The 19132-nt window shown below is 41.3% G+C and overlaps 1 protein-coding gene across 1 annotated transcript in view; it reads right to left on the bottom strand.

Moving 5' to 3' along the window:
* The window catches only part of UST (uronyl 2-sulfotransferase), a 306460-nt gene that overhangs the window by 171948 nt on the left and 115380 nt on the right, over nucleotides 1–19132 (bottom strand). The window contains exon 2 of the mRNA XM_047860296.1: nucleotides 14222–14265. Within this exon, the coding sequence (XP_047716252.1) occupies nucleotides 14222–14265 (44 nt within the window). The remainder of the gene's footprint in view (nucleotides 1–14221; nucleotides 14266–19132) is intronic.

Genomic DNA, 19132 nt, shown 5'->3' with positions numbered 1-19132 from the left:
ATAAGGTGTGGAGAACATCTTATCAATGAAAACTGGCCCTTGGGTTTTGGGGAGTGGGGTGGGGAAGATACTAAAAGAACAATTACACAAACCACGTATTTTTAGACCCGTGGCTTTGCAGAATTCTTTTAATTAAAAAAAAAAAAGGTAGAAGATACGCTTAATAGTACTAATCATTTGTTGAGTAAGAAATGATTCATTATGTTCTTCTTGTGAAAGAGTGAACACATTACATGCTCATAAAATTGATAAATTGAGAAGTACTGTTTCTGAACTTGGACACAGATTTCCATGGAAAGTTGAAATCTCAGGAGGCCACTGGCTGGGCCAAAGACTTCCATGTTAATAGTTAAGAGCTGTGATGAGTGCAAAGGAAGCATGAAGCAAGAATACAGGTGACTTCAGGATAAGGAAACAATACCCTATTATGTAAGGCTGATCTGTTCCCCTTTGGCAGATTCTTTTTTTTTTTTAACTTTCTCAGCTAGTAATTATCCCTCTCAAACAAAATTCCGAAGTGTAGAGTTCGTTATGGTACCCACTGAACTCAGATGCTCTTCGAGTTATTTAAAAATAAAATATTCAAGTCATAAATTTTCCTATCATTTGCAATGATCAAGACAAAATGAGAGGGTGGATGGGACTCCTTCAAGGTCATGCTCATCTGAGTGAAACTGATTCCTAACTCCCAGCCTCATTCTGTTCTGCTCGTTCTTTCTCTCAACCTAATATATTTATCATGAATCATTAAACACAAACCTATTACCCAGTGCAATTGATTCATCCATAAAATGAAAAGCAGCTTCACTTTTGTAGTGATTTTTAAAAAGGACTTTGGGTAAAGTCAGGTGTGGACGCAGAGAACAATATAGGCTTAAGAAAAGCTAAATGCCCAAGGTTGTATGTGGAAGTCTTTGCTTAGTGTTCTAAACTAGCCCAAGGAAGAATGGAGGCAACCACAGAACCTGAAAGCTCTTACACTGGTATCTGGTATGCCAACTGACACGTAATTAATTGCTTTTAAAAATCCCAAAAAAAAGGGTGCATCTGGGTGGCTCAGTCAGTTAAGCACGCGGCTTTCGGTTTCAGCTCAGGTCACGATCTCACAGTTCAAGGGTTCAAGCCCTGCATCCTTAGGAATCCCTTAAGAATCCCTCCTTAGGATTCTCTCTTTCCCTCTCTATCTGTCCCTCCCCTGCTCATGCTGTCTCTGTCTCTCTCAAAATAAATAAATAAACTTAAAAAAAAATACAGTTGGGGGGGGGGGGTTGTTGAAAGCTAGTCTTACTCTAAGTAATAACAAAGTGAGTTACCAGAGTCTGCAAAAGGCTATATATAAGCAATATCCAGAGTACTAGAGACCCCACTGCTGGGTGCTTACTTACGTCTGGCATGCTAGGTGTTTTCTATTTATCGCATGTAAGCTTCCAGCTCTATGAGGTGGATAAAACCATCCCCTTTTACAAATACAAAATTGAAGCTCAAAGAGATGAAGTATTTATTCTAGGGCAACTGGTTACACAGCTAGAATCTGAACTGAGGTCTGACTCCCAAAGCCAGGCTCCTCAGCCTGGCAGAACCAAGGACAAATACGAAAGTCGGAATGAAGAATCTGGCAAGTTAAAAGGGTAACATGTCTTACATCTACGGAGTGGGCACATTTGGTAGGTTGGGTACTCATCTTATTTGTTTTCATTAATTATCTGCCTTTGGAACGTTCCCTAACTGAAAGGTAACTATAAACACACTTCACTGTTTCTGCCTTGGATAAAAATAAGAAGATCTAGATTTCTTGAGAATGCCACCTTTTTTTTTTTTTTCTCCTAAGGAAATCAGACAATGTGGGTCTGAGGTTATTCACAGCGGGAGGAGAGGCAGCTGTGAAACCAGAAGGCCCTCTTACCAGCGGCAATGGCTTCAAAAATTGTCAGAATGGAAGCAGCTCAACAAGGCAGGCCAAATACACCCCCAAGTCTCTGCCAGAGATTTATTTGCTTCTTGAGGTCTTTACAGACAAGAGGAAATCAAGGGGGGCGGCCATGTCTATATGCTGAAAAATAGGTTCTGAGGGACAGAAACAAGAAATTTCTTTTCCTTTCAATCTCAGTGCTAATCTTCCACGTAAGTGATTTTGACCGAGGGAGACTCTGTGCATACATAAAACTCAGCAATCCTGCCCTCAGGGAAAAAGGGGAATTTTTGATCCAGAAACCCTCTCCGAGTTGACCAATGCTTGGCCAAGATACCTGAAAGTAACTGTACTTCTGGTATCTTTCAGAAGTCATTTACCTTTATGATGATTAGATATGTGGGTTTTCCTTTTTTAGGCTCCAAACAAGGAATGTGAACCATGGTTTCTCTACTAGAGAACATGAAAACATCTCCTTTCAGCTGATGTTTGCAAGGATTTATTGACAGGAAAAAAAACCAAACAAACAGAAACAAATATGCAGTCTTTCTGAGGGACTTGGTAGCAGAGGTTGTTAAATGGCAGACAGAAAAGTCTCATATAAAAATACAGACATATTTTTTAAAGGGCAACAGACTTCTTTCCTGTTTTTCTCTGTCACTCTCAGCCCCTGATTCTACGAAAGTAAGACGCTTCCTTTCAGGTAACTTTCTCTTTTTTTTCACTAAGATCTTTTCCCAAGAAAAATATAACATAATATGATATGACTTTTGTATATTAAAAGCACAATTCGAACAGCAGAAATGAATTTCCAACAGAAGAAAGTGCAGACATCATCAGATTGATGAAGAGGGAAAAAGAGAACTACGAAAATTGAGGAAGGAATTTTGGGGGATAACTTTGGTATTCAATGTTGAAAAAACTATGAACATGCACTTAAATTATCCTAGTGATAGACTTCGAAGGGTGGTTTTGATGTTAATTAAATCAAACCAAATCATGCATAACAGGGCAAACCACTGAAAGCTATCCGTGTTATTGAAAATGTTAAACTCACCCATTTGAATTACTTTCTAGGGCTGCCATTAACAAAGTATCACAAACTGAGTGGCTTAAAACAACAAAACAATAATTATTCTCTCACAGTTCAGGAGGCCAGAAGTCTGAAATCAAGATGTCAGTTGGGCTAATTCCTTCTTGGGGGGCTCAGAGGGACAATCTGCTCCACGCTTCTCTCCTAGAGTCTGGCAGTCGCCAGCAATCCTTGATGGTCCTTGGCTTATGACAGTATAACGCCAACCTCTGCCTCCATGCCTCCAACCTCTGCATTCTCCCTGTATGTCTCTGTGTCTGTGCCCAAACTTCCTTCTTCTTGTAGGAACATCCATCATACAGGATTTAAGGCCCATCCTTATCCTGCATGGCCTCATCTTAACTACGACATCTGCAAAGAGCCGGTTCCCAAATAGGGCTGCACTCACAGATTCTGATGGCTAGGACTTCAACGCAGCGCAACACCATTCCATCCATAACCCCACGCAGAACTGAATCTGTCACTTGTCACTCCTTTCCTACTTACCAATTTCTCTACTACACAATTTATGCCGCCACGGTCAACGTCTTCTAGGCTATCAATTTTTTTCCCTTTCTTGTCAAAGCCACGTTTCTCAAAGCATTTCATATCTTCATTTTCTACCCACCACTCCTCAAACCTCAGAAGTGAGGCCTACCTACGCCTCCTCACCCCGTCCATCCCAGATTCTTTGATCTGATTGGGTTGTCCTACGCAACCTTCAGGACTCCCACCTGCAGAGGTCAAGTGGAGTCTCCAGTGTTCATTCTATCACAGCACCCAGCAACCTATGTAATGTATCTGATCGGGCTTGTATGAGATGCTAGCCTGTCCTTGCAACTAGACTCTAAGCTCCTGGAGGGCGAGGATTGTACCTCCTACAGTCTTACAGCCCCAGCACAGAGCCCAACACAAATTTAGTGCATAAATAATGCTTGGATGGGGGCGCCTGGGTGGCTCAGTCGGTTAAGCATCCGACTTCGGCTCAGGTCACGATCTCGCGGTCCGTGAGTTCGAGCCCCGCGTCGGGCTCTGTGCTGACCGCTCAGAGCCTGGAGCCTGTTTCGGATTCTGTGTCTCCCTCTCTCCCTGACCCTCCCCCATTCATGCTCTGTCTCTCTCTGTCTCAAAAATAAATAAATATTAAAAAAAAAATTAAAAAAAATAATGCTTGGATGAATGAATGGTTGTCTGCATAGGGTCATTTAGACTGAAGGTTATATCAGCTGTGTGCTTCCATAGTTTCTGATCCTTGGAAGCCTTGAGATGCAACTAGATTGTAAAGTACTAGATGGCAGAGATTATCTTCAACAATTTTTTGTGTCTTCCTGATCCTTCGCTTAAAGAAGGCACTCAATAATTAATTGATACTAAGGGAAAATTAGCTTCTGGGCTAGGCTGGGAGGTAACAAGGACTAACCTTTATTGAGCAATAGTTCACTGCTGGACACACGTATTATACAAATGTCATGTCAATTAAGATCACTATTTCTCTTTCATTTGAAGATGTTTGCTCAGCATAATAAATTATAAAACCCTTTTAATGAACCCATTTTAAAATAGAATTTTGAATACTAACACTAGCTAGCACATGATTATATCAAAATAATATATAAATATTATCTTGTATATCAAAACACTTTTACATACATACGCAGGCATCGGTAATATATCTTAACCCTGTATGCCCCATCAAGGTTCACTGCACCCAATTTTAGTTTTTTCGGCTTGCAGCTTTTTTTGAGTAGTTCTATTTGTATGTATTGATATTTCTTGAATTTATTCTCTCTTAGAATGTTCCAAGGACAACATACCTTATTTTTCAATAAAGAGAATAAAACTCATTCTACCCTGCAATTACTGTCAATAGGTCCATATTATTACAATTATATAATCATAATTATAATAATAGATATAATATAATTACCATATAATAGGGTCTACCAACCTCTAAAAAAATTTAAGAACCATTATGGGAGCTGAATGCTATTATTTTTTTCTCTATCTTGAGACACTGTTATTTCATCATCCTAGAATAATTACCTACCAATTATGCATCAATTATTCCCAAATATGCTTTAAAAAGACTAAAGTAGTAGAAAAACGGAATAATGATAGAATGGCTCTAACTACACTGCTGCTTAGTGGATTACTGGAATGTTCTATTCTGTGCTGTCCAATACAGTAGTCACTAGCTACATGTAGCTCTAAAGAATTTGACATGTAGTTAGTAGAAGTGAGAAACTGAAGTTTTAAAAAAAATTTTAGTTGATTTTTTTTTAAATAGCTACACGAGCCTAATGGCTATTTTCCTGAACAGGGTAGGCCAAGAGGAGTAATCCATTAGAGAAATACATCGTCACTCTTGCATTGCTCTTTATATTTTATTGTGCTGCCCCAAGGATTGTATCATCTTTCCAAAAGATAGAAGACTGGAGACACTTTGTTGTTGGCTTTTAACTTCCATTAGAATGGGGGGTTCAGAAGTTTTATTCCTGTCTACAATGACAAAAAGAAGAAGACTGACAGAGGGAGAGGTTCCACAAGATTGGAGGAACCACGGATGAACTCTAAGAGTTAGAGAGCAGCACTCAAGACTAATGATGACGATGAAATTAATTATGAAGGGGAAACCACAAACTCCAAGTCTTCAGATGATAACATCCTGGATTAATTCTCTAAGATTCAATAGTTCCCAAGGAATCGATATATTTCTAAGGACAAAATGTATATGTATTTACTTTAATTAATTAATTAATTTTATATAGTTATATATACAGTATTTTCATGCCATAGGTCATCAAGAGGAAGGATTTTGTCAGACAATATTTTGCAACAAGAACCTAGACCATCTCATTTTGCTACATGAATGCAAAACAGAGTTCTTTCACCTTTTATGATGTTTGTACACCAAAATTTACTCTATATGCAGTTTGTAAATGGACGAATTCTGAAGGTATATATGCATACAAAAGTGGAAGGAAAAAGATGAGATAGAAATTTAAAAACTTACTGGACTAATAACTGATAATGTACTGGACTGAGAACTCAAATGGTAGTGATGACTATTTTTCTTCTGGTATACTGAGTTAAAACTTGTTTATTGTACTAGTTAAGGTACAAGATACCTTATATGAAAGAGTAAAATTCCAGAAATAAGGTAAAAAAAATTATTGCATTTCCACTTAAATAAGTAATCTTGAAATGGTTAAAATAAATCCTGGAAAAAACTACAGCCTTGGGCTGGAATCCCAACTCTAATATTTACTACATGACCTTTGGCAAGTTATTCAGCCTCTCTCTCTATGATCTAGTTTTCCTTATCTATAAAATAAGGATTACAAGATTACTTCCTTTTTTGGAAATCAAAAAATACCCTGAGACAAATGAAAATGGAAACACTGCAAAATCTTTGGGACATAGCAAAAACAGTTCTAAGAGGGAAGTTTATAGCAATACAGGCCTAACTCAAGAAACAAGAAAAATTTCAAATAAACAATCAAAACTTACCCTTAAAGGAATAAGAAAAGGAAGAACAAACAGAGCCCAAAGTTAGCAGAAGGAAGAAAATAATAATGATCAGAATGAAATAAGTGAAACAGAGCCTAAAAAAAAAAAAATACAGGGGCGCCTGGGTGGCGCAGTCGGTTAAGCGTCCGACTTCAGCCAGGTCACGATCTTGCGGTCCGAGAGTTCGAGCCCCGCGTCAGGCTCTGGGCTGATGGCTCAGAGCCTGGAGCCTGTTTCCGATTCTGTGTCTCCCTCTCTCTCTGCCCCTCCCCCGTTCATGCTCTGTCTCTCTCTGTCGCAAAAATAAATAAACGTTGAAAAAAAAAATTAAAAAAAAAATACAAAAGATCACTGAAACAAAAGAGCTGGTTCTTTGAAAAGATAAACACAAGTGATAAACCTTTAGTCAGACCCAAGAAGAAAAAAGAGAGAACTCAAATAAATAAAGTCAGAAAAAAAAGAGAAGTAACAACCAACATCATAGAAATACAAAGGATTATAAGAGACTATTATAAAAAATTATATGCCAACAAATTAGACAACCTCAAAGAAGAGATAAATTCTTCAAACATACAATCTTCCAAGACTGAATCAGGAAGAAATAGAGCATCTGAATGGACCAGTTACTAGTAATGAAATTGAGCCAGAAATAAAAAAAAACTTCCAAAAAACAAAAGTCCAGGACCAGATGCTTCACAGGAAAATTCTATCAAACATTTAAAGAGGAGTTGATACCTATCCTTCTCAAACTATCTCAAAAAAAATTCAGAAAGAAAGAATGCTTCCAAATTTATTCTATAGAGCAGCATTACCCTGATACCAAAGCCAGATAAAGACACTGAAAAGAAAAAAATGAAAGAAAAGAAAAAAGAAAAGCATTACAAGCCAATATCCCTGATGAACACAGATGCAAAATTCCTCAACAAAATATTAGCAACCTGAATTCAACAATATATTAAAAGGATCAAGTGATCACCATGATAAAGTGGGATTTACTGCAAGCATGCCAATATGGTTCAATATCTGCAACTCAATCAAAGTGATATACCACATTAACAAAATGAAGGATAAAAATCATATGATCATAAAAACTTTCAACCAAGTAGGTAAAGAGGGAACATACCTCAACATAATAAATGCCATGTATGACAAATCCATAGCTAACACCATATTCAACAGTGAAAAGCTATATGCTTTTCCTCTAAGATCAGGAACAAGACAAGGGTGCCTACTAGCACCAATTTTATTCAACATAGTATTGGAAGTCCTAGCCACAGCAATCAGACAAAGAAAAAGGAATAAAAGGCATCCACATTGGCAAGGAAGAAGTAAAACTGTCACTAATTGCAGAGGACATGGTAATAATACACAGAAAACTCTGAAGACTCCACCAAAACACTATTAGAATGAATGAATGAATTCATTAAAGTTGCAGGATTCAAAATTACTACACAGAGCGCTGTTGTGTTTCTATACACTAAAAACATACTAGCAGAAAGAGAAATTAAGGAAACAATCCCATTTACAATTACATCAAAAGAGTACAATATATAAGTTTAATCAAGGAGGTGAATGACCTGTACTCTGAAAAATCTAAGACACCTGATAAAAGAAACTGAAGATGAAACTTAAGGGAAAATATACCATGCTCATGGATTGGGAGAATTAATACTGCTAAAGTGTCCACACGACCCAAAGCAAACTACAGAGTTGATGCAATCCGTACCAAGATACCAACAGCACTGTTCACAGAACTAGAACAAATAGTCCTACAATCTGTATAGAACCACAAAAGACCCTGAACAGCCAAAGCAACCTTGATCAGAAGAACAAAGTGAAGACATCACACTCCTCGATATCAAACTATCTTATAAAACTATAGTAATAAAAACAGTATGGTACTGGCACAAAAATAGATACATAGATTAACAGAACAGAAAAGATAGCTCAGAAATAAACCCACCCTTGTATGGTCAATACATCTACAACATAGGAGGCAAGAATATACATTGGGGAAAAGATATCTCTTCAATAAATGGTGTTGGAAAAAGTGGATAGCTACATGCAAAAGAATGAAACTAGACCATTTTCTTACACCATACACAAAAATAAACTCAAAATGGATTAAAGACCTAAATGTAAGGCCTGAAACCACAAGTCTCTCCAAATAAGCATAAGGAATAGACTCTTGGGCATCAGGATTAGCCATAGTTTTTTGGGTCTGTCTCCTCAGGCAAGGGCAACAAAATCAAAAAGTAATTGGGACATCAAACTAAAGACCTTTTGCAAGGAAATCATCAACAAAATGAAAAGACAACCTAGTGAATGGGGGAAGATATTTACAAATGATATATCTAATAAGGGCTTAATATCCCAAACATATAAAGAATGCATACAACTCAACACCAAAAAAAAAACCAAAACCAAAAACAAAAACAGCAACCAATTTAAAAATGGGCAGAGGACCTGCATAGACATTTTTTCCAAGGAAAACATATAGATGGCCAACAGACACATGAAAAAAATGCTCAGTATTACTAATCGTCAGGGAAATGCAAATCAAAACAGTAACACCTGACACCATTCATGTGTGAATGACCATAAAGACAAGAAATAACAAGTGTTGGTGAGAATGTGAAGACCAGGGAATCCTTGTGCACTGTTGGTGGGAATGGAAATTGGTGCAGCTGCTGTGGAAAAGAGTATGGAGGTTGCTCAAAAAATTAAAAACAGAAATATCATATGATCCATCAATTCCAGTTCTGGGTATTTATCCAAAGAAAACAAAAGCATTAATTCAAAGGGATATATGTACCCCTATGTTTATTGCAGCATTATTTATAATAGCCGGGATATGGAAGCAACCTGTGTCCATATATAGATAAATGGGTAAACATAATATATATGTGGGTACACACACACACACACACACACACACACACACACACACGCTGGAATATTACTCAGCCATAAAAAAGAATGACATCTTGCCCTTTGCGACAATATGGATGGACAGAGAGGCCATTGGACATTATGCTAACTCAAAGTGAAGTAAGTCAAGCAGGAAAGACAGATATTGTATAATTACGCTTATATATATAATCTAAAAACAAAACAAGTGAACAAACAAAACAAAAATAGACTCCAAACAAAGGGAACAAACCAGTGGTTGCCAGAGGGAAGGGGTGGGGGCAGGGATGAAATCTGTGAAGGGGATTAAGAGGTTCAAACTTCCAACTATAGAATAAATAAGTCACAGGTATATAAAGTTCGGCATAGGGAATATAAGTGCCAGACGATAACTCCATTTACCATGGTGAGTACCGCATAATGTATACAAGTTCAAATCACCAGGTTGTGCCCCTGAAACTAATACAATATTGCATGTCAACTATACTTCAATTTAAAGAAAATGACTTCCTCTTTTATAGGGTTTTACGGAGACTGAACTTGCACTTTGCAGAGCGCTTAGCAGACTGCTTGCCACATAGGAAATGACAGACATCAGCTATGGATAGTGGTTTTATTTTCCTTGGGTCGCTTAGGACAGCTCTTCTATCTATCAGATTTGAGATCCCAACATATGTGAAATTACTGCATCCCATTTGCTACCATCAGAATTCCTGCTGCTGTCGCCCGCTGCGCGTCAGGGGCCCACGGTCCAGGGCGTGGAACAGGAGGAGAAGACGTCAACCTTCAGAGATCAGGCTGCTCTGAGGCGTCAATGAAACTGCAGACGACCCTGCAGCAGAGGCCGGAGCACCAAAGGCTTTTCAGCCCAACCCTACCTAATCTTATCTCACATAAGGACTTTCTCCCCTGATGTTTAGATTGAACAGGCATTACTTTAATGAATGCAAAAGTATACAGAAAAGTATAAAGAAAAGAGTAAAATGCTTTTCAAATCTTACCATCCAGAGAAAACACTATTACCCCTTCCAGACTTTTCTCCATACACACAGTCATATACACACAGGTTTATTATTTTTTTAACTTTTTAAATGTTTATTTAAGAGAGAGAGTTCGCATGCACGAGCAGGGGAGGGGCAGAGAGAGAGAGAGAGAGAGAGAGAGAGAGAGAGGATCCCAAGCAGGCTCCTCACTGCCAACGCAAGGCCTGACGTGGGGCTCAATCTCACAAACCATGAGATCATGACCTGAGCTGAAACCAACAGCCAGGCACTTAAATCACAGAGCCACCCAGGTGCCCCCATAGACATATAATTTTAAAAGAAGTGACATCACACTACCCTGGCTGTCACATGCCTGTTTTGTTCTCAAGAATATCCTTCTGAGGGTTGCTGAGGGGAGGTGGGGGGAGGGAGGGCTAAATGGATGATGGGCATTAAGGGGGGCACTTGTTGGGCTGAGCACTGAGTGTTCTACGGAACTGATGAATCCCTGGGCTCTACTCCTGAAACCAATACTACACTGTACGTTAACTAACTTGAATTTAAATAAATAAATTTTTAAAAATTAAAAAAAAAAGAGAACATCTTTCCAATTCACTCATTAGAGATCTACGTGCTCGTTCTTTGCTGGGCTCTAACCTGAAGCCACGTGTTCTGCTTGGTGGTCATAAGTGGTTAACAAAAGAAAAGATTAACATCTGCCTTAAATAATGACTTAGATTAAAATCTGAGGTGAGCTGTGAGATTCAAGTGGATTTTAAAAACAAGTAACAACAACAACAACAACAAAATCGGAGGCATTTGGTTCTTTTTTACGAATACGCTGGAGAGAAGGGAGACCCGTGCCCTGCATGTGCTGTGTGGTATACACCCCATTCCCTAAATGGCTATTACTTGTGGAATGTGAAACTTGGGGAATGAACTTTTCATCAAACGAGAACTCGCCCGTAAACCTCAGGACATTTTCAGGACTTAAAAATCTTACTTTATCTAGATCACAGCTCTTTCCATCTTGGCATCAAAAAGTTATTTCTGGATGCTAAACAAATATGAAAATGGTGGGTCTGCAGTCAGTTTTGCTCTCCCCTGCCAGGCTGGGGGTGCATTCTAGAGGCCACGCACGTGTGAGTCCTTCTCACCTGGATGCCACCACGTCCCCGTACCCCTGGTCTGCAAGCCCTTACTAACCAAGGCCCCACCTCAGGGGACACTCGAAGGACCTTTATCTGGAAGTCTGACCTCCTCACTCCTGGGATTCATTTCCACACTGGTAGCGGCAATGAGTGTGGATGAAAAGATGTTAACATACCAACATTATTTTTATTCATTTTTATATTCTTCTCCTTATTTCGGCTACTGCTTCGAAAGTCAAGAGCGTTTTTGCCACTCCACTCCTGGATAATGAAAATACATTTCTAGTAAGAGAATCGGCCTCATACAAACTTCTGCTGGTTGAGGGAGATTATAGTCACAATTTCAAACTTGGAATAGAGTTTATAAAACCAGATTTACTCTGAAAGTGGTCTCAAATGATCTGATATGACCTGATGGTTTCTGGGTGTCACAGGGAGCTTGGGCTGGGGGTGGGGAGAGGGGTGAAGACCAGAAGGCAGGGGTGGGAGACTGCAGAGCCAGGGAAAGCTCCACAGGGGCAAGGGGAGAGGGTCCAGCAGACGCAGAATCCAGGCATCAAGGATAGTAGGGAAGACGCAGGCAGGATGGCCAACCTAGCAAGAGTGAGGCCCCAAAGCAGACTAATGAGGTGGTCACCAAGGATTGAGTTCAAGAAGGCAAGTTTATATAAAGCGGGCCTGGGTCTCCTGATTAGGTAAAGCCCCATTTATCAATCCTGAAACCCAAAATAATGTCCCAACATGGCATTGAGAGAAACAGCTGATGGATCCCACAGAGCCCCCCACCCCGCCCCGCCCCGCCCTGCCCCAAACCCCTTTTCCTGCAGAGCAGAGAAGGTAGGGAGAATTCAACTGGCCCCACTTGGGACAGAAGTAGTTAGTGGTGCAGGAACCTAGCAGACCATCCATACAATTCTTCTCCCCCACCTCCACTTATTTGCCCTCCCAGGCAGGTTACTGACCAAAGAAAATTTGTTTTCACTATAAGTAGAGTTATAATAGTGAGTCACCATTATATTAAGAAATAGCCTTTATATTAATAAGCCATACTACTCTTTCTAGGCTATCAGCAGTGAAAACAACATAGAAAATGTCCAGGCAAATTGTTTTCTTCATATTCGTGGCCTTTAAAGCAGTGGTTCTCAAACACGGTCCCAAGAACGGCAGCATCAGCATCACCCAGGAGCTTGTTCGAAACGCAAGTTCTCAGGTCCTACCCCCGACCTACAGAATCAGACACTCAGGGGTCTGGGTCCAGCAGTTGTGTTTCAATAAGCCTCCAGGAAACCCTGATCCAAGCTAAAGTTTGGGAACACTGGCCTAGTGGAAGGAACCTGGGCTGGGATCCAGGACCTAATTCAGATTCCAACTCTGGATTCCCTGGTCCAATTCAGTGAAATTTGATGAACAGTCACAATGTGCTACTGCAGTGATGTGAGGGTACTGAGATGAGCTATCCTGGTTTTTACCCTCAGAGGGTGTCTCACTTCTATATCCTTTTGCTCCTCTAGGGCTTGGGCTATTGTGTTCTGCTGCTCTTGTCTTGTTTCATATTTGTATTCCCAATGGTGCAGTGTCACAGACACTCAATATATATGCAGGGGACCAAGTGGTAGAGCCAGTCACAACTGTGATAAATACTACTGTACCATTCATCCATAACCTTAATGTGGCTCCAGTCTAGTTAACAACAGCCACTCTTTATTTTAATGCTTAGCGCAGGCCAGGTGCTGAATGTCCTATATCAGCTCATTTGATCCTTTTAGATGTCCTCTACCGTGGGTAGTATTGTTAATCCCACTTTGCACATCAAAAAACCGAGGCTCCAAGTAATTTGTCCAATGTCGCACACTGAAAGTGGCAAAGCCAGCGATGAATCCAGCGATCCCTGTTCCAAAACCCGTGGTCTTAAAAATAATAGGGTTCTTTTTCAAATCCCACAAGCTCAAAAGCTGACCTTGGGCTAAATTTCCAGCCTCAAAGGTTAGGGGATGATTATCCTCTTACTACGTACTTGAAACTGTGCTTTGCAGGTTATCATCTTAAGTGGTCAAAGACTATCTTTATTTTTCCCATTTTCTGGTATCTTGACATTCAGTGTTCATTGAGTACAAGAAAGTAAATAGTGGCGGGGAACTACACTAACATGTCACCAGACTATTCTGACCCTTAATATAGGAAAACAAAAGTGGGCACGCAGGTCAGGCCAGGGCAGCCTTGAGAGGGCACTGAAAGAGAAGGCCAGTTCTAAGGGGTTGAGCCTTTGATGGAGCAGCCCAACTAAGGCAGCCCAGGGAGAAAAGGGGCAGAAATGAATGTAGGCCCTAGGCCCAAAGGCAGGGGGAGGCCAGGCTGTGGGCATCAGATCACGGGCCAGTACGGATGCAGAGGCAAACAGAGCAGCAAACAGGAGAAGCCGCCAAAGATCTGAAGTCAGTCTAAGGCTCTAGCGCCCGGCACAGTTACAGGTGTTGATAAAATAATGGCCCTTCCTCCCTCACCATTTTGGCTCTCTTCATATGCTTCCTTTTTGTCCTCACTGTAAATCAAAGATTAACTTCACATCTGTCATCTACTATTTTCTTGCAAACAATTCATGGCCAGCAGGGCTCTGGTTAGGGTTGTTGGAGGCTGTAGGAACTGAGAAAAGAGAAATGGGATATATAACCATAAGCAAAGACCTTACCTTACTAGGAGGTGGCCCATGATCATCCAAGTAAGTGGAATTTCCTAGGGGGAAAAAAAAAAGAAAAGAAAAAAGTTGATGAATCAGTAGTTTTAAAACCAAAGCGAATTTAGTGCACAGTCATTGAAAACAAACATTCCAGATATATGTCTATTTAGACAACTCTACCAAAGAAAAATAGGTCATTAGTTGCCCGTTTGGTGGGATTTTGTTGACATTACCATGCTCAATTACACTTTCAGCAGTTACAAACATTGTACATACGTTGGTGTGTGTGGACACACACACACACACACACACACACACACACACACACACAGAAACACACACCACAATTCCTCACCCCGTATCTGTTGAGTTTGCTTTAGACCAGTGGTTCTCAAACCTCAGTGTGCATCAGAATTGCCTGTAGAGCTTATTAAAACACAGATTGCCTGTGTCCCCTCCCAGAGGTTCTGATTCAATGACTCTGAGAATCTGCATTGCACAAGCTCCCAAGTGATGCTGACACTGCAGGGCCTGGAACCATACTTTGAGAACCACTGCACTGTTTCTCTGCTTCGTCTTGATGGTCAATTTCCCTTCATCTTTTCAGTCTAGCTTGCTTCAGAAGCTTGATCTCTCTTGACGAACAGCCACTTTTCAGAGTACATGATTATCGTTTCCTGATGAATACAGATTCAGACTGGTTAGGGTGGGAACTAAAGGTCCCAGAGTTCCCTTTATGCAGCAGGTACCTGCTAAGTGCTTCCCACCTATTCACTTAATTCAAATTTCGGAGGTGGGTTATACTGATTCCCACTTACAGAGGAGGGAACAGAAGCCCAGAGAAATCCAGAGATTTGCTCAGGGTCACACGCTGTGACACTGCAGGAAAGACAGAAGACCGTTTCTTCCAGAGGATGCTTGGGGATCTGTTGCTCATCTGTCTGAAAAACCTACCTACCAGCTTTTGCAGAGCCCAAGCACCAGCAACATACTCTGGGCACTGACTGTGTACCCCAGACACCAACCCAGCAACACATCTGAGCCCGTGGGGTAGCCTATGATGTGCTCGGTGTATTCAAAGGCTCCCCTCCAAGGAGATAATGCTTGTCAGTCAAGGGAAATCACCTTCACAAAAAGGGAAGACAGTCAGCCTTTCCAACACAACAAAATTTAAAAAAAATATTGGAAACACAAGGATATCTAGAGAGAACAGTAGCTTAAGGAAAAAGTAAGTGTCCCAGTTGGAGTAGATGAAAGCTGATTTTTTTTTAGAAGAATGCAAAAGTGACTTAGGAAATTGGAATAAAAAGGAGAAGTAAGGGGTGCCTGGCCGGCTCAGTCAGAAGGGCATGTGACTCTTGATCTCGGGGTCAAGAGATCGAGCCCCACATTGGGTGTAGAGAATGAATGAATGAATGAATGAATGAATACACTTTTAAAAAAAAGGAGAAGTAGAACTTAAGACAGAGACAGTTCAAATGGAAAAACATCCAAAAATAGCAAATAAGTGGGTTTAGGCCTATAGGGTTTTTTTCCTTCTTCCATACTGGGGTATCAGCCATCCCTTTTGCTCTGTAGTCTTTTGATCTGTCACCCACTTGATGTCCACAGTGACTGTACTCTAACTGGCTAGTTGTACATACTAAAAGGACAACGGGGCCCGATTTTCATGTACAAGACGTGCAAGCACAAACACCTGGCGTGTTCATGTTGGGTTATTTTCAGGAATCTTTGAAATGTGAATATGATTAATGATTTGTTTGATCTTAATTATTGTGCTGCATTCCACGGGGAACACACAGAACTAGGAAGTGAGATCTCTATCTGACTTAATAAAGAGGATCTGCTTGAAAGAATTCAGAAAAATGACTGCCTAACTCTAGAGAAATATTCAGAGCTATTCCAACATAATGCAGTCGGTATAGCTGCAGAAGCTTCTCGTCACCTCCTCATGTGAATGTGTCTTCCCAGGATGGATGTGAGAAATCCCAACAAACGTCTGCATGTCGTCCAGGTACCAATCTCAGGGTTCAAAGATAGCTCAACCAACCAATGGTTTTGAAACAGGAGAAGTTTCCAAAAGAAACAAAGTTCCTACAAATGGATGACTTGAATGCCGACTGTTCCCTCAAACCCCGGACTCGGCTACCCACTGACGCACTCCTTAGCACCCGGGCTTAGACATCTGTAGGCACCTCACACTTTGAGTCCAAACAGAACTCTTTTATTTGCTGCAATTTCACCTCCCCCCCCCCCAAGTTGCTGCCTCCCTATCTTCTGTATCTGGTTATACAACACATCCTTCCCCTATGGGCTCCAAAGCCCAAGAGTCATCCTTGATCCATCTCTACCCCTTACCCAATCTGTACCAACCCACTCACCAGTCCCATTGGCTCAGCCTTCGAAGCATGACTCAGTGTAATGTTTTGATCACTTCCCACTGGCCCCTCTGGGCCATTTGGGAGAACTCTTACATCTTTTCACTGCTTACAAATTTTCTCCTCTACCCAGATGGCAACCAGAGGGCTCTTCTAACCTTATCAATCAGGCCATATTAGCCCTCTGCTTAAAACCTATTTTCTCTAAGAATGAAATAATCCACTCTTTACCATGCTCTATACTTCAACAGGAGCCAGGCCCTGCCCTCCAACCACACCCATCGCCAGCCACAACAGCCTTCTCTCTGCCCCAAAACATACCAACCTGTCGGCAGCTAGGGACCTTTACAGCCAGTTCTTTCCTCTGCCAGAAAAACTCTTCCCCACCACCATCATTGAGACTTAGCTCAAATATCCTTCCTTTCTTCCTTCTCCCATTCTTCCTTCCTGTCTCCCCTTCTCTCTGGCTCCCTTATAGAAGACTTTACTTCTTTCCTTCTGCACAGAGGAAGGAACAGGGCTGACCAGTGTTGACACGCGTGCCCCGGACCCTGTTGTTCTCTCCATCAGCAGATCCCTGAGTGCCCATTGTTGGTAGGTTTATTAGAACACAGAGGCTGTAAATGTTTGGGCTTGTAGCAGAGGTACAGAAAGGGCAAAGAAAAGCTACACACATTTCCTTACTTGGAGACAGCAAGTTTTTATTCTCCTAGGGCATAACCATATTTTTATCAGATATATAGGTAGAACTTTCCATCCTATGACCTTATGCTTTCATAGCACAAAGTAAACAAAACTGTCAGAATCTTCAAACCTGATGTTGGTAACTTATTGGCTGTGGAGATCAGAGGAGCCCTGTTATCAAAGTAAGCCTCTCTGAATGGGCTCCCGGGCACCAGAGGAACTTCTGGTCACTCTGCCTCGTGGGGGACTCAGTACAGGGTGCCAGGTGGGGAAGGAAATCAGACTACAGCCCTCCAGGCCTTTGGGCTTGGAGCTCAAGCTGCAAATTCAGAAGGAAAAGGCAGAGGAGGGCTGATGAATGATCTAGAGCCAGGAGAGAGGACACGGGCTCCCTTGCCACCCACTTCCACCTGCCCTGGGAACCCCCAGTTTCTGATCCCAGGCTGCAGCACCCTATGAGGCAGTATCTCTTATTTATGGAGGCCTATAAGGGCATATCATCTCATTTCTTTCCAGAAAGCAACTCACGTCTTTAGAGCTTGGACTCCAGCCTCCTGTCTTAAGTCTTTTCTTTGAGGATCGAGGGTTACGATACTCAGTCAATGTAGAAAAAAAGGAAAGGCACACCCCCACATGTTTCCACTCCTATCACTGGTCAAATTTTTCAGAAAGGCCTGTCTCCAAACTGCCAAGAAATTGCTAGCTCAGGCTGGCTTCGAGCTAAAACTCTTACAGAAAGTCAAGCTTGTCCAGGCTGCTGAGGTACGGAGAGGACACGGTGGGGACTATTTGCAGCAACACTCCAGGCCTTCTAACTCCATGTGGCTGGTCTATAGCCCGATGGAGGTCATGCTTACGTAGCTCTGTACACGGATTAAAACCTAGAGAACTATACATCAAAACCAACACCAACAAAACACGCATGGTTTAATGGTTTTTTAAATGCCCTGACTAGAAAGCAAGTGATCTCACACTTTGCAACCAGTGAAATTATACCATGTCCTCAATCTCACCCTAGCCATCTAGCCCTTCATATTGGACACCTCCCCAGGAGGTGGCAAACATAACATGAGAGATCGTGTGCAAAGGTGCAGAGGTGTTAAATCCAAGTACATGGGAGTTACAGTCTGCATACTTACTACAGAGTATGTGTATGACTGGGGTCTTTGCAGGGCAGTATGCTAGTAAAGTCTACCTATCTCTGCTATCATACAAGCTATATGCAGCAAAGATGCATTTCAGGACACTTGTGTGACGTCTAGTATGAAAAATCAGGAGGCCAGGAGATGTGACCTGGAATCCGAAGGTTCTCAACCGATTACTATCTCATAGCCAGTCTCCGGTGGCAGAGCCAAGGCACGTTGACCATACAAGAGCCATCCAAGTCTCCCATGATAAGGGAAATGACGTGAACAACCAGATACAACGTATACCTACGCAAAAAGGTTTCGTCTCACTTTTTAATAAAGAATATCCCCAAGAAGCATCATTCAGCTCTGAATAAATTGCTTTGTCTCCTCAAAGTCTTCCATATACACATCTGTAAAAGTGAAACAAGCTCCTAAGTTATTATAAGGAGTATGCAAAGGTAATTTCATTCTATAAAAAAATGCCTAGCACACTCCCTGCACACAGTAAGCGCCTAGTATGTTTGTTGGCAATATTCGTTGCACTAATACTAGTAACAATACTAATTGTATGACCAGGGGTCCTCGTAGTAGCGAAAATCCCTCCTCCAACGTCTCTCCATCCTCTGTCTCACTAGTTTTCGACCCCTCACTGCACAGTCCACTTGCCTGCGATGCTTTTTGAGAATGTGGATGCCAAGCCCCAACCCTAGCTCATCCAATTTAATTTGGGG

The sequence above is a fragment of the Prionailurus viverrinus genome, chromosome B2 (assembly GCF_022837055.1).
Source record: "Prionailurus viverrinus isolate Anna chromosome B2, UM_Priviv_1.0, whole genome shotgun sequence".
Classification (NCBI taxonomy): domain Eukaryota; kingdom Metazoa; phylum Chordata; class Mammalia; order Carnivora; family Felidae; genus Prionailurus; species Prionailurus viverrinus.
The sequence above is the reverse complement of the archived record's forward strand: the minus strand, read 5'-3'. Positions and strand labels throughout refer to the sequence as shown.